This window comes from Equus przewalskii, chromosome 1 (assembly GCF_037783145.1).
Source record: "Equus przewalskii isolate Varuska chromosome 1, EquPr2, whole genome shotgun sequence".
Lineage (NCBI taxonomy): Eukaryota > Metazoa > Chordata > Mammalia > Perissodactyla > Equidae > Equus > Equus przewalskii.
The window spans coordinates 141903006-141918404 of NC_091831.1; the positions used below are offsets into that span (position 1 = coordinate 141903006).

At 40.3% G+C, this 15399-nt stretch overlaps 1 protein-coding gene across 2 annotated transcripts in view; it reads right to left on the minus strand.

Annotated features, from left to right (window-relative positions):
* SLC12A1 (solute carrier family 12 member 1) overlaps positions 1-15399 on the minus strand; it is an 84004-nt gene that overhangs the window by 18729 nt on the left and 49876 nt on the right. For both annotated transcript variants that reach the window (XM_008513799.2, XM_008513800.2), the window contains exons 18-20: positions 14368-14508; positions 11704-11810; positions 7899-7981 (exon numbers count right to left, since the gene is read on the minus strand). In XM_008513799.2, the coding sequence (XP_008512021.1) occupies positions 7899-7981; positions 11704-11810; positions 14368-14508 (331 nt within the window). The remainder of the gene's footprint in view (positions 1-7898; positions 7982-11703; positions 11811-14367; positions 14509-15399) is intronic.

Genomic DNA, 15399 nt, shown 5'->3' on the forward strand with positions numbered 1-15399 from the left:
AGCTCCAACTCTTCATCATCAGATGAACCTAAACATGGCACCTGATATAATGCCAAGTTAATTCCCCCAAACCATGGCCCCTCAAACACGTCATTTTAAAGGGAGAACCCTAAAGATACAGGTACGTGAAGCAGGCTGCCCCAGAGCAACAGCATCGGAAGCATCCACTTTTTGGGGTGCTGCAGGGGTCAGCTGTGGAGTGTCCTGCACTTTGCAGTCTTGTGGAAAGTACATTATTTGTGAGCTTCTTGGGGGCCACCGCAAGGGCTGCGCTGGGGAGGGAGTTCTCTGCTCTTCCTTTTCTGGCAGGCTCCAGCACACCCTGTGATTACCCATGAGCTGCCATCTTCTTTGTCTTCCAGTTTGGACAAAGGAGGAAAAAAGATAAATCCTCCTTTGTAAGAGAGTCAGCTGGCTGAGTCAACCGGGAGCTACTCCAACAATTTGCTTGAAGGTATGTACACAGTCTGTCCCAGACAGAGCAAACTGCAAAATCTCAGGCCTGAGAGACAAAACCAGACTGTGCTGGAATGAGTCAGACTCAGCAGTTCCCTCCAAGACGGCGGAGACAGGCCGCAGACAGACTCCATTGTAAAGGCCAACAGCAGCTTGCACGGCCACCTCGGATTTTCAGATCCACATAGTGGTATGATCACTTGCACAGAGATTTTGCAAATTCTTAGTAGAGTTAATTCTTAATTATTCCCTTTGTGGGTGATCTAGGGCCTCCTTTTGTGCATCTCTCCTTTCCTCATTTCAGTGCTAAGTAGAAGCGATGTTTTGATTATCTGTTCTTCTGAATTATCTGTCTGGCGTACTGCTCGCCTCTGTTTCCACGTGCAATCAAAAGTAGACTTTGTCAAAACGTTTCTTTCAACAGGAGGACTGGCTAGCTGACTTGCAAACGTGTACCCTTAGCTGCCAGGAGGGTGAGCCAAGGGGGATGAATGGATAGATATAAACTGATTTCCACGAGGCTGAGATTAAAAATTACTCATTCCATCACGGCCACCACCACCACCATCACCACCACCACCACGTTTGTGATGTTCAGGATTCATAAAGCCCTTTCCACATAGTATCTTGTTTGATCCCAACACCAATACTGGGATGCAGGCAGAACTAGTAGTGTTCTCCCCATTTTCCTGTGAAGGAAACTAGGGTTCAGACAGTTCAAACGATTTGTCCAAGGTTGCACAGCTGGCGACCCAAGTCTTCTGATTCCAAATCTTGTCTTCCTCCCTCTTCACCCCACTTCTTCAGTGCTGTGCTCTGCCTGCCTACATCTGCCTGTTGAAGGAATACCCAGTCTGCATTTTTTGAAGAAACCATCCCCAAATTTCTCAATCAGAGAAATTTCCATAATATTTTACACTTCTGTAATATTCTACTTCAACCTGTATCCCAGTAACTATAACTGTGTGACACAGAATAGAGCTTTAAGATACATGTCTATTTTATCCCCACCAGACTGCAAATTCCTGGAGAGTAGCTTCTGTCATATTTCATTGCTACCATTGATTGAGAGGTTATTCTGTGCAAAGTACAATGCTAAACACTTTGCAGCCATCATATCCTTTCATCCAAATCAATACATCTGTGAGGCAGGTACTAGAATTATTCCACTCAAAAATGCGAAAAGTGAAACACAGAGAGGATGAGTAATTTGATTAAGGTCACATAGCCAAAAAGTGTCAAGGTGGAATTTGAACCCAGGTCTGTCTGATTCCAAAGCCTGTGCTGGCACTTCACATACTCCCTCTCCCAGCCTTAGTTGTGCCCACACCTGCCTGCTTTGCCTCCCACCATAATAAGCGCTCAAGAGGAGTTTGTTGAAATAAAAGAACAGGTCAATGCTGTTCAATGCATTTGAGAGTATTATCTCTACGAAGGAAGAAAAACAAGTGAATCGTTGTCAGGGATGGGGGTGTGTCAAGTATGTGTGTGGGGCTAGGTGCAAAAGACAATGTTTGCAAGGAGTGGAGTTAATGCTGTACCTAGAGTTAAAAAAAGAGGGGTTGATGGTATAAACCAGGCTGGAATGTGACAGAAGGTAGGACAGGCAGGATTAACAGAAGAATGAGAGGCAAAGAGAGGGGTCCTTTCCCTGGAAAGGGCCACCACCTGGGCATTAGGTGCGAATCCATGTCTTCCGTGTTAGATAATTCCATAGTCTGTCATGATTTACGAAGCCACAATGCTAGAGAGAGAGTAAAAGCCTGCCCTTCTCACGTCCCAAGATTAAGAGAATCCCTGAGGTTCTAATGATGGAAGAAAAAAGCTTAGACCTTTAGGTTCTCTCAGCTGAGTGGATTTCTAACCAATTCTTCATACGTATCCCCCAAGAGTTCTCATAATAAGAACAAAGAGTGAATCCTGAGCTGTATCTTCATGTAAATGCCAAAACTACTTGAACGGTAGTTACTCCACTTTCAAGTGCTTTATAAACTGGTTGTATGGTAACTGACAGGAGTGACTATATTTTGAAATTCAATTTAGTTGTCAAGATTGCCTCCAATGTTCTACCCCAACCTTTTTTTTTTTTAAGATGTCTTTTAGAAATAGGTAGGAGTCTACACATTACAATTCCCTTTGAATCTTAACGATAGAGGGTAGTCGATTATCTGACAACAGAAGGGAGAGCGAGGGAACCCATTGAGGACTCGCATCCCCTCCCATTTCACAGCATCCTTTTTCTTTATTAATTATTAAATTATGATTCTTTCCTTGGTCAATCAACTCAAAGCTGTAAATGCTCACATGAATCAATGTGCTGAACCCCAGGTGAAGTCTAGTTGAATTGAAGGCAGGAAGCAAGCCTGCAGTGGTCGCCTTCCAATCAAGTAATTATTTACTACACTGCCATCTGTCTTTATTTTGCTAAGCCACTCCACCAGACACAGCAGAATCCCTGTGCTCTGAGATGGTCATAAATCGCGCAGTACTTACACGGAACACTTGACCGCAATATATTGCGAATCACGTTTCATTGCTTTATTTCCTACCAGTACAATTTGGACTCTTTATTGTAGTTGGCAAACTTGCTAAATACCCCTGGGAAGTCAACAATATGAAATACTGCGTCTTTTGTGTTGTCAGGCAATAAATTAATTTATTAAGAGAAACTATCAGCCGTCAATATTGGATGAATTGCTGCAGTATACAAGTTAGAATGTTATGAGCATCGATCTTCTTTATATAAAAAGTTATTCTCCTCACATAAGCCTGTGACACAGTATAGAAATAATTGTCCTTAGCTGGTAAATTACCTATAAAGCTGATTTCTATTCACTGCTTTATTAACTACAGTATATGGGCACTCTGAATTGCTAATATTTCCTTTACATTATAATCTGTGATGACACTGTGGTGCCTGTGTTGGAAAAGCTGTGATGATAATCATTAACACAGTTGTAATGCAATGCTTAAGATTTATCTGGCTCTTATTAAGCTCCATATTACAGTATAATATAATGAAACAGAAGCTTATTTCTTCCAATTCAAAATCTAATATGAGGGTTGTGTCATAAATTACATGAACTTCAAAACAATGCATGGGAATGTGGCGGAAAGTTAATTTCTATCATCACGCTGTTGTTTTTCTGCATGTTTTCATGTATTTGTGCAATATTGTTTTCTGTTTACTCTAGATAATTGGTACTTACAATTATTTTATTAGCATCCCACTGTATTTTCCCTTTCTTGACGAAGAGGCAGAAATATTTCAAACATCAAAGTTGATATAAATTGGATACATCCCTTGGGAAATTAAAAGGGGATGCAGTTCACTGCCAGGATTCTTTCAGAAATAACACAGAATTTGCTTGCTGCATTGCTTTATAGAACTAAATTGATGGTGCATTTGGCGGATGGGGCAGCGAGGGGTGGAAATAATAGTTCTCAGCCACATCACATCCTTCATCTTGAAGAGATCAACACAACGTACAAAGCAAATGTGTAATCTAAATACAAATTATATTTTGTATTCTCATTTTTGAGATGGAAAAACATTACAGCACAAAAGGCAAAAGAAGTTAAAGCAAAATGTGGAAAGTTAGCAACAGAACAGGTTTCTTAATACGAGGTTCTTGTCATTGTCTCAGTGTCACATCTATACTGTAGACGGGCAGGCCGTATGTTGAGTTTTTAAAGGAATGGATAAAAATAGCCTGTTTCATTCCCATATCTCAGATTTCACCATTGCCTTTCATTATGCAAGTCATTGTCCTCTCAAGCTCTCCTTTTTAAATGGTAGAAGAGTGGCTTCAAACAGACACAGGTTTGAATCTCAGCTCTACCAATTACTAGCCTTGTGAATCTTGGGTAAGCTTCCATTTTATTACCTGTAAAATGGGGATAATGACAGTACCTTCCTCACAGGGTAGTTGGGATGATAAATGTCATAATGTGAACATGAAGCTTAATACATGGCACATAATAAGTGCTCAAAGATGTTAGCTATTGTTACTATTAATGTATTATGTTATACCAGGAAGGAATACAAATTAACCATTAATACCAAGTGGGAATTAGTATATCTGATCGGGAGATATAAAAGGTCAAATAAAAGAGAAAGGGGGCATAAAAAAGGAAGGCTGAAAGCACCAAAACTAACCTTTATGCTACAATTTTGCATAGGATGGGTTCTACTCTCAGTTTTACTTTTTAAAGTTCTTCATACATAATCACAGAGTATTTGTATCAGATAGTGGTTCTCTATCCTATGCCAATGCTTGATCTCTAGTTTCTTCTTTCTCCTCCTTTTCAACACACCAGAATGGGTGCATCAGAAAATCCTCCTAATACACTCATGTTCCCTTCTCTTATGATGGAAACAATCAAGAAACCTCTTCTGTTGCTAACTTTCTACAGTTTACCTTAATTTTTTCTGCCTTTTGTGCTGTAATGTTTTCCATCTAAAAAATGAGAACATAAAATACCAATTGTCTTTCGATCACACATTTGCTCTGTATGTTATGTAGATCTCTTCAAGCTGAAACAGAACCTGGACCTATCGGGCATCTTACTCTCAAATCCCTCGCAGGCCCTTCCTTTCTGCTGAACTCACCCAGAAAACACTGGTCTTCCTCTACCCTGGAGACCAAGTGCCTCTAAAGAAAAACTGGACAACTAGAGAAACTGCTCCAACTTCAGAGAGAGGATTGAGACTATTGTGCCTGATCTGCCTCAGTTTACGGCTCCACGTTTACAAGTCCACAGACCTCATCATCAATCCTCACTTCCTTTGCTCTAATTTCAGAAGATGAAGCATTTTTCTTCTGTTTCAGGCCAACTCTCCCATCCCTGCCCTTACCTTGGTTCTTCTTGTTCCTCCAGGATCTTACTCCATGGTTACCTTCATCTTCAGTCCTTCCCACTCTCTTGGGCCCATTTCCTCAGTGCAGAAACAAGCCTCTCTCTCCCTTTTCAAGGTCTATAGCTCTCCATATAGTAAATCTCCTCAATTTCATTCCTCTCCTTGGCATCCAGACTTCTCATAATAGTTGGCCACATCCACATTCTCTGCTTCATCATCTCTATTCTTTCCTCAACCTACTGCAATCTGGATTCTGTCAATACTGCTCAACAGAAATCATTCTCACTAAGACTGTCTGTGCCATGTCAATTACATGTCATTCACAAGCTTACTGGTATTCTCTGCTGTATTTGATACTGTTGATAATTCTTCTCATTTTGAGCACTCTGCTCCCACGGCCTCCACGACACCACAGACTCCTGGTTCCTTTTCCTTTCCGACCACTCCCTCCCTGCTCCTTCTTTGGGGCCCTATTCCTGTGCCTTGAGGCTCTTGACTACACACACTCTTTGGGTTATATTTTCCAGCGTCATGGTTCCAATTTTCGCCTTAACCATGATTCCTCCTGTATTAGTTTGGTAGGGCGGCCAGAACATATATCACAGACTGGGTGGCTTAAACAACAGAAACTTATTTTCTCAGAGTTCTGGAGACTAGAAGTCCAAGATCAAGGTGTTGGCAGGGTTGGTTCATTCTGAGGCCTGTCTCCTTGGCTTGTAGATGGCCATCTTCTCCCTTTCCTCTGTGCTTGTCTGTGTCTTGATCTCTTTTTATAAGGACACCAGTCACATTGGATTAGGGCCCACACTAGTGATCTCATTTTACCTTACTTACTTCTTTAAAAACCCTCTCTCCAAACACCTTTGGAAGTTAGGACTTCAGCATATGAATTTTAGGGGGATACAATTTGACCCATAACGTCTCCTAAATCTACATCACCAGCTCACATTTCTTCTTTAAGACCGGAACTGTCTAACTGCCTACTGGACATTCCCTGTAGGATTTCTCACAGGAGATTGTTCAAAACTGAACCAGGCATCTCTTCATTAAACCTACTCTTCCTCTCCTGCTTCCCATTTCCATTGGTAGCCCCACCATTCATTTAGCCAGCCAAGGGCTGACTCCTCCCTCTCCCATATTCCACACATCCAACCAACCCCCAAATGCTGCTCTTCCTACCTCCAAATTACTTCTGTCCTTTTCTCTCCATCCCTAGCTCTAGTTCAGGCTGTCACCTTCTCTTGCTTTGATTATTATAAAATCTTATTGATTTGTCTCTCTATTTCCATTCTGGTCCTCTTTGAGTCCATGCCCTGTGTAACTGAAAGAGTATAAGATCTAAAACCCAAATACGACCATATTACTCCCTCATTTAAATCTCTTCATTGGCTCCTCATTGTCTATAGAATATGGTCTACACTTTTTAACATGACAAATGAGACTTTTAAAATCAGGCTGTTATATCAGCAGCCTCGTATTTCACAACTGTCTGCTTCATACCTTTCACTTCAGTAACACTAATTTCACATTAGTGTTGGTTGCCCCTACATCCCATTCCTCTGTATTCCCATGTCTTCACATCTTTGCTAACGCTCTCCTCTTTGCCAGGAATGCTGTTCCCCAAACTCTCTCATTCTTCTCTCCCCCAACATTGCCTAGTTAACTCCTACTCATCCACTAGATCTCAAACCAAAGATCATTTCCTCCAGGAAAGCTTCTTGGAGTTCAATGCCCCTTCTCTCATTCCCATGAGGCCCTATTGATATACCTATTATTACACTAATAATATGCCCATTTCCATTACTAGGCTGTGAGTCTCTTGAGGATACAGACCGACTCTTATTAGTCATCGTCTATCCGGCATTGACACCTATGCCATGCCTGGTACATAAGACGTACCCAATTATCCTTTTGTTCTAGTGTCATGTTGTCAGTGGACTCTATTGTGAAGTTCAGCTAAAGCCATAAGTCCTGTCCTAGTATATCAGTGACTCTTTAGATGTGTCTTTTATTTTATACACAAGAGGGTGTGTTTCAACTCTAAGACTAAACAAGTATACTAAATCCTCTATAGGGAAAAAACACAGCCACTCATCTGAATTAGTGTTTCTGCCTCCGACTTAGATTAGTGATTCACAGCATGATAATTCAGACTCATTTCCACGTTAGCTGCAAACCAGATCATAGTCTCTTAAAAGCAAAATACATAGTTTTCCAAGGAAAGAATTAATCTTCATTTTCTGAAACATCTTGCAGAAATTAATTCAGCAGTTCAGTTTACCAAAGCTGTTTCTTTTCAGTGATGCTGGCTTTGTGTTTTTGTGATAAGAAGAATAACTGATGACTGCCCTGGATCATTCTATATTTCTGATTAGGAGGACAAAGGCCACTTGTGTTAGCAACGGGGACAACACTGGGGGAGGGTGCACACCTCAGGTCAGCAAAAGAACAGAAGCTCTATCGTTACGGGGCTTGGTCTGCACTGTGCACTGCTCCATTCCCCCCCCCCCCTTTAGAACAATGCCAGGCATGCAGCAGGTGCTCAGTAAATATTTGTTGGTTGAATAAAGAAAGTACATACCTTGCACCTGAAGAACTTGAGAGATGTCAAACCCTTGGCTGATTCTGACTATGACCACACCAATCTCAAAATCAAAGGCATCACTGAAAGTGGAAGAAAAGTGGTTAGTGATTAAATGACTTCTTTAATCCTCAAGCTTTGGACTAATATTAAATTGCTTCTAGGATTTTAATGTAATTAAATGATAAAAATTCACTTCAGAATATAGCCAAGAACTGATGCCTTTTCTGTTAGTTTGTTTGTTCTCCCTTTACACCTGTTAAAAACATTTTCTGGGTAAAGGTAACTAGCTCATTTACTCTGGAAGCAATTTATTCAAATAATACTATCAACTAGAATTTTGATTAAGAGCTTGTTACATAATTTTAAAATAATTGCTTCTTTTCTTATGTAAACAAAACAGTCACTGAAATATTTAGAACAGAGAGTTTCCAGGCTGCAAAGACCCTTTGAAATTATCAGCCAAATTCCCCATGATTTGAGGAGAAATCCTACAACATTTTTGAGATAAGTTCCCATTTAAAAATGTCCCCAGCTCCTCCAGGGAACTTTCGCCACTGACTGTGGACAGACCCTTTCAGGCAACACTGTTTCAGGGCAACCCTAAGCAGTTGAAGTTGGGTGCTGTGCCTTCTCCACACCCAACCCAATGGAATTAGATTATCTGGAAGGGAGAGAAAGCCTCTCTTTTATCTCTGTTCTTGTAGAATATTTTTTCTCTGGCCCTAAGTATGGAACCAAATCAATTAATACTTTGAGTTCATTTAAAATTTTCTTCTTGGGAGTTCCTCTGTTTAATCTTCCATGGACCTAAAGCCCAGACCCCTTTCCGTTGGGTGGTGACCTTCCCCCAGAAACAATGCAGTTTGTGATTGTCTCATCATATATCATCAACAGACACATTTCCAGTAGCCAAAGTAAACCTGGATTTTCAAATAACGATTTAAATAAGTTCAATGTTATATGAATATCTATTCAAAATTCAAACCATAGTGATCTTCATTTAACAAAATAGATGCATTGTCGTAAAAGTTACCACCAAGTAAATTCCTGATAAATCTTGTTTCTAATTGTCCTTGAATATAAAATGTAGACAATGTGTTCCACAAAAAAAATATCTGGATTCTGTATCGGGCAGAATAATGGACCTCCAAAGACATCCACGTTCTATTCCATGCAACATGTGAATATGCTACTTTATATGACAAAGGGGACTCTGTGCATATGATTAGGTAGGACCTTGGGATTATGGAGATTATCCTGGATTATCCCCCTGGGCCTAGTGTAATTACCAGGGTCCTTAAGAGTGAAATTGGGAGGAAGGAGAGGAGATCAGAGTAAGGTGATGTGAGAAGAGCTTGATCAATCAGGGGCTTTGAGATGGAGGAAGGGGTCCATGAGCAGTGGACAGCCTCTGGAACCTAGCAAAAGTGAGGCCAGAATTCTCTCCCCAGGCCTCCAGAAGGAAATACAGCCAAACCCACACCTTGATTTTAGCCCAGTGAGTTGGTGTCAGACTTTTAACCCACATAACTGCAAGCTAATAAATTTGTGTTGTTTTAAGCCACTAACTTTGAGGTAATTTGTTATGGCAGCCAGCAAAACTAATACAGATTCTAATTAAAATTAAACCATACTCAAGAATATTACAGATACGTAAATTTTTTTTTTTTTTGAGGAAGATTAGCCCTGAGCTAACTACTGCCAGTCCTCCTCTTTTTTGTTGAGGAAGACTGGCCCTGAGCTAACATCCATGCTCATCTTCCTCTACTTTGTATGTGGGATGCCTACCACAGCATGGCATGCCAAGCAGTACCATGTCCGCACCCGGGATCCAAACCAGCGAACCCCGGGCCGCCGAAGCAGAACGTGCGAACTTAACTGCTGCGCCACAGGGCCAACCCCTAAAATATTTTATTCAAAGGAAAATGGTAAATACTATACCATTGTAATAACACCCCTACATTAACAATAATACTGTGCTTTGCTTTAAGTCATAAAACAAAACAAAACAAAAAATTCAGAAAGAGAAATACAGTACAGTTGTTATGACTGTCTTCCTTCTGTATTGACCCCATCGTTATGGCAGGAAAGTCATTTAACTTTACCAAGCCAGCTAAGTTTTATACTAGTACAAATTTGAGCCACCTTAACATTGAAATTTATTACCAAGAAGACCAATTATCAATTTGGTATAAAAGCCAGAAGTCTCCTCAGATCCATGTTACTGAGTTTGATTATCTTGGTCTCTTTGGATTTCTAGAATGTTTGGGATGGTGGGGAGGTTGGGAGACGATCCTAGGTAATTTTGTGCCAAATAATGGACTCTCTGAAGAGTTACATATTTCTTTCTATTTGCACCACCCCTATTTTTTCCCAAAGGTGAAGGTGAATTTTTTCCCCCTCCACCTCTTTTTTCCCCAAAGGTAAAGATGAAATTTTACTGAAGAATCTGAATAAGAGACAGCAAATCTAATCCATTTCCAAGAAGGTCTGGTCAGCAGCTGACTGTGATTCTAAATATATTAAAACGCTGTCTGCTGAGCTTGGCAAAATTCTGACCCAGATCACCTGGTTTAGCCTTCACCTCCTGAACTGAAAGCACAGCAGGAGCCAGATGGCAGCATGTGGCATCCAGGCTCTGGGGAGCACAATTCAGGAGAATGCACTTAACATATAGGTTTCCTACGCTGGGAAGACTGTTAAGTGAATTTCTGTTTGTTCAGTAATGTATATAATTTCAGAAGATGAAAAGATTATTTTCTTATGCTTCTTTTCAATCAATAGAAGTAATATTAGAATGCTTTCGTTATGTTCCCTAAATCTCCCCCAAATGGACTTAGCTAACATTGCTCCCCTTGAGACAATTCTGGTTAAGTATTTTCAAGCCTGGAAGAAATGCTCCATTTTCTAAAATGATCACTAAGGATACTCTGTGCCTCTCCGAGAGCGTAGAATTTATTTCCTCTTATTCAGAAGGACTCAAGGCAGGTAATACTTTGGGTATGTATGTGCTTTTGGAGGCAGCATAGCATTGTGGTCAGAAGTTCAAACTTTGAATTTGGATGGTCCTGGGAATTCCAGCTCCGTCACTTACAAAACTCTGTCGTTTTCTGCATGTTACTTAGTTTTTAATATCTGTGTCTTGTAAATTGGGAACAGCAATAGCACTCACTCCAAAGCCTTCTTTAAATGGGAGAATTAAATGGGATAATTCACCTTAAGGATGTTAGCCTGGTGCCTACGAGTCCTTTAAAGACTACCATTATTATCCCATCCCAAGACTTTTCCAATATTTAGCTATTAGATGTCATGTACCACTTAAAACTCACTTTCTGTGCATAAATCAACACTGCTACATGTCAGAGGCACCTGGAATATGGGATCCTCATACCAGCAAAGGGAGATTTGAGGCTCTGGGCTAGCGACCACGTTAGCCAAGGCTCAGGAGATGACAATGACTGAATTGGGCATACCAGCCAACCCAAGATTCCACATGTTTTGAAAGAACAATTCCTTCCTTACCCAGCTGTCATCTGCTTTTAATCTTATAGATAGGTTTTAAGGTTGAACTCTTAATATTTACCCCTCTTTCTCTGACACCAAGTTGTCCGCCTCCCCAACCCCCCGACACTCTGATTCCCTCAAGTTCTATTACTGGCAGTGTTTTTTCACTTTGTTAGAATTCAGAGTACAGGGGAATGTCCTCTATCCAGGCAATTTAATCTGGTACAGCAGTGTCAGTTATGTACTGCCCTGGTTAATGCTTTATAAACACAAACACGTCTTGAAAGCCGTCACTTACTGTATGATTCCCACGTAGTTTTCAATCTCTGTCAAGGGAGCTTTCCTCCAGTTTTTTTTATATCCAATCACCAGAGTGTTTGGTTTCATTCGTCCTAAGCCCGAGGCCTAAACAGAGGAGAGAAACACACAGGCAATCCTTACCATACCGGGAAACCACCACTGCAAATGAGAAATAATGTCCAGAAGAGCACTGAAGTAATGTTCTGAAGCTCCTGAAGATTAGATTACATTTTCGTGCATGTCCTTCATGCCCGTACCCAAGCATAAAATAGAAAGATTAGTTCTAAATCATCTCAGCCATAAATGGATTTTAGATGACAGAAATGTAGCTTTTCTAAATTAGCAGTCATTTGCATTTCTTCTGACATACTCATTAAAATGGTTCAATAATTTAAAATCAAGTGAGGGTTGGTTTAACTGTTGGCATACATGTTGTAACTTAGCGGTTCAGAGCTCATTTCCACCTGTTATATCCATAATGTCATTAGCAATAAAATCCATGTTTGGAAAATTCTTACATACAAGGATCACTGGAACTTCTCCTTATATTATTTATTGAAGAGTAACTGAGCTATGTTTCCAGAACCTAATCCTACATGACAGTATCATTAATAGCCATCTTCCATGTCAGAAGTTTCATGCCCCCATCCCCATTAGATGACAGAATATGGCTTCCAGTTAATTAAATTTAATTCGGCAATATTATCGAGCACCTATTGATTGCAAGGTGCTATGTTAGGTGCTGTGGGAGAGTAGTGAGGCGTATTCTCTGGCCTTAGGGAGCTTAGAATAAGGCAAAGGAGACAAAATATACACAAATAATTATAATTAAAGTACAAATGCAGTAGGAGCTCATATGAAAGCATAAAGGAAGAAAACTTGAATTTCAGATGAGGATTCATGGACAGCTTCATGGGAGAAGTGGCATTTGTTCTGGATCTTTCAGGTTGGTTAGATGTTGACAAGTAAAGATAAGGAGAGCAGTGGGAGTGAAGGAAAGATATCCTGGGTCATAGGAATAGTGAAACAAATGACCAGAGTCAGACATTTTAGAGGGGACAGTAGCAAGTAGGAGACAGGTATTGATGGAGGGTTCCTGAAATAAACTTTGCTTCCACTACATTTGGTGTATTGCTCTTAGAAGTGCACAGATAGCAGAAAACAGCTCTTTAGAGCTGTCATTTTGCTGTCGGCAGATACACGGCAGTGTGGATGCAGTCTTTCCTATGACTACGGTTTGAGGATGTGGTCATTCATACCATAACTTCTTAGATGCAAAGAAGCCTTTATCCAAAATGGTGCAACTGTCAATGCTTCCCTTTAAGACCACTCTGTCCTGCCCTTTTGCCATGACACTCCTGTCCTCCACTTTTCTTTGGAGAAATTCAAGCTTCATGCGTTGTCAAATTTTTTTTACAATTTCTTTTGGATTAATATAAGAATTGTTTTCTATACCTATGTCTTTTCTCTCCCTGCTCTTATTCTATATCTGTCCTCCCATTCCTAGTTGAAAATTTTATTATTTTACCAATGTCCCATGATAATTTTACATTAAACTTGTAATCTTCCCAACGTATTTAACCAAAGAGCTACTGAAAAGTAACTGACTACTGAAAGAAAAATCAGCATCTTGCAATGACATGTATTTCCATGGTTTAGAAAATTAATGACAGATGAAAAGAGGCTCATTGGAGGTAATAGGTCTTTCAGAAATGATTTCTCTGCGTGTGCAGCTACTTTGATAGTGTTCTTTGGGGATATTAGAGACAGTAATGAATCAAATACTCTTAATCTCCAAAATATTACAGCTTAATCAATATTTTTCCTTTCCCACCTACATAAACATCAGAGTTACTTGGATGCAGTCCTGAATTTTTACATAACCTGTATATAGCAACTGTGAAAGCTAAATGCATCATCCGGTGTAGTACATAGAATCAGGACTTCTCAACCATATTAAAGCCAAATGATTACAAAGCCAAGCCCTACAATTTCTGAGGGTCTCCTGGATTGTTTTAAGAATTCTCGGGCACTCTAAATTACGAAGATCAGAACTAGGGAAGGATTCTGTGTGCTTACTATAGAAGGGGAGGAAGAAGGAACGAAGAAGGGAGAAAAGATGGGAGAACTGTGGGCTTTCATGTTGAACCACAGAGATTATTACATTATATTTAACATTCTGGAAGTAATTTAGGAGGATGGGCATTTGTCGCCCAGATAATCACAGGTTTATTGAGTCGAGTCTTGCAGCCGCCCTCACACCATTTGCAAAAGAAAAAAGGAAAAGAATGCCTGACTTGAGCATTGCCATGTGCAATATGAGATGCAAAAATAGTTTGAGGTTTTAATAGGATCCTGAATGTCGCCAACCATCAGAACAAATTTGCATTTCAATAAGTACGGGGACAGAATGTATGCTGGTGGCCAAAGGCAACTTTATTTTCCATTTTCAGTGTATCACTCACAGTTCATTGTAATAGAACCTTTCCGCTCTTGTTTTAGCTTTGCCTGATTCCTAGGAATTCAAAATGAATCCCTTAATCATCTGCATTGATCTCTGACGCTGGACTGCCTAACTAGAGCCGTTCACTTCGGGAGCTTTATTAACATGGAGTGCTAATTGCCTTTGCCTCCGTACTCATTCCCTCAATGCCAGCCTTACCTGAAGGAGACTTCGGACACCATCTCGGAAACAATCTGCTGCCACTGCAGCATAAAAAGCCTTAATTTTGTTCTTTATAAGCCAGGCCTGCTTTTTTGCCATGCCACTGTTCATCTCTTTAACACACAGCTTGCGTGGTCCCTGTACAGCACAATGAAATATTGGTTAGATGCCCTGCTATTATACATCGCACTGCTGTTGTTTTCTAAAGGACACAAATAGCCAGCAATGCCCCACTGGGTTAAGAACTGGGAAAGAGGGAAACACACCTCACTAAACAGGGTTCATGCAGATTCAACCTTTTGGAGGGGACCTGTGCTGCTCACATTATTCACTTTCTACACAGAATGTCTAGGTGTGTTAACACCTGCTTAATGAACTGCCTTATGCTGAATGAAAGAAAGAGCTGAGGGCATCATGGCACATGAGGAAAATACTGAAAATGTGATTGAAAAAGTTCAGGATAAATACACAATCAACCTTTCACTCAACGGCGAGAGTTACCTTTAGGATGACCAAGGAACTCTAATCTAGAGCCCAATTTCAAGAAATGGACAGCACTCTTGGGAACCACATCCTGGAGAGCTGCAAATCGTGCCATGAACTACCACATCTTGATAATTCTATTAGGCCCATTCCTTGCTTTTTGTGTGTGGTCAAAATACCCTTGCACCACTTTTTGTTGTATAAGGTTGACATATTCCCATTCAAATAAATTAACATTTCCCTTTCACTCATTTGGTGGGAACAAAAGTTCATATACCTATGGCGCAGGAAGAACAGAAGAGGTTAAGAGAGAAGGAGGCAGGTGTTGTGGTGTTAGATGACACGTTTTATAATTTCAAGATTTGAGTTCCGGAAACTCAATTTTAACTAAAAATTCCGTTCGTTTCTCTCTTTCTTTAAAGGTCCAATCTAGCTCTTTTCTTTGTTTATTTCAAATCAATCCAAGAGGTATTTCTGATTATCTACCATGTACCTGTCAGGCACAAATCTACTATTTTCCTGGGAAATTCTTTCAATTCATGGAAG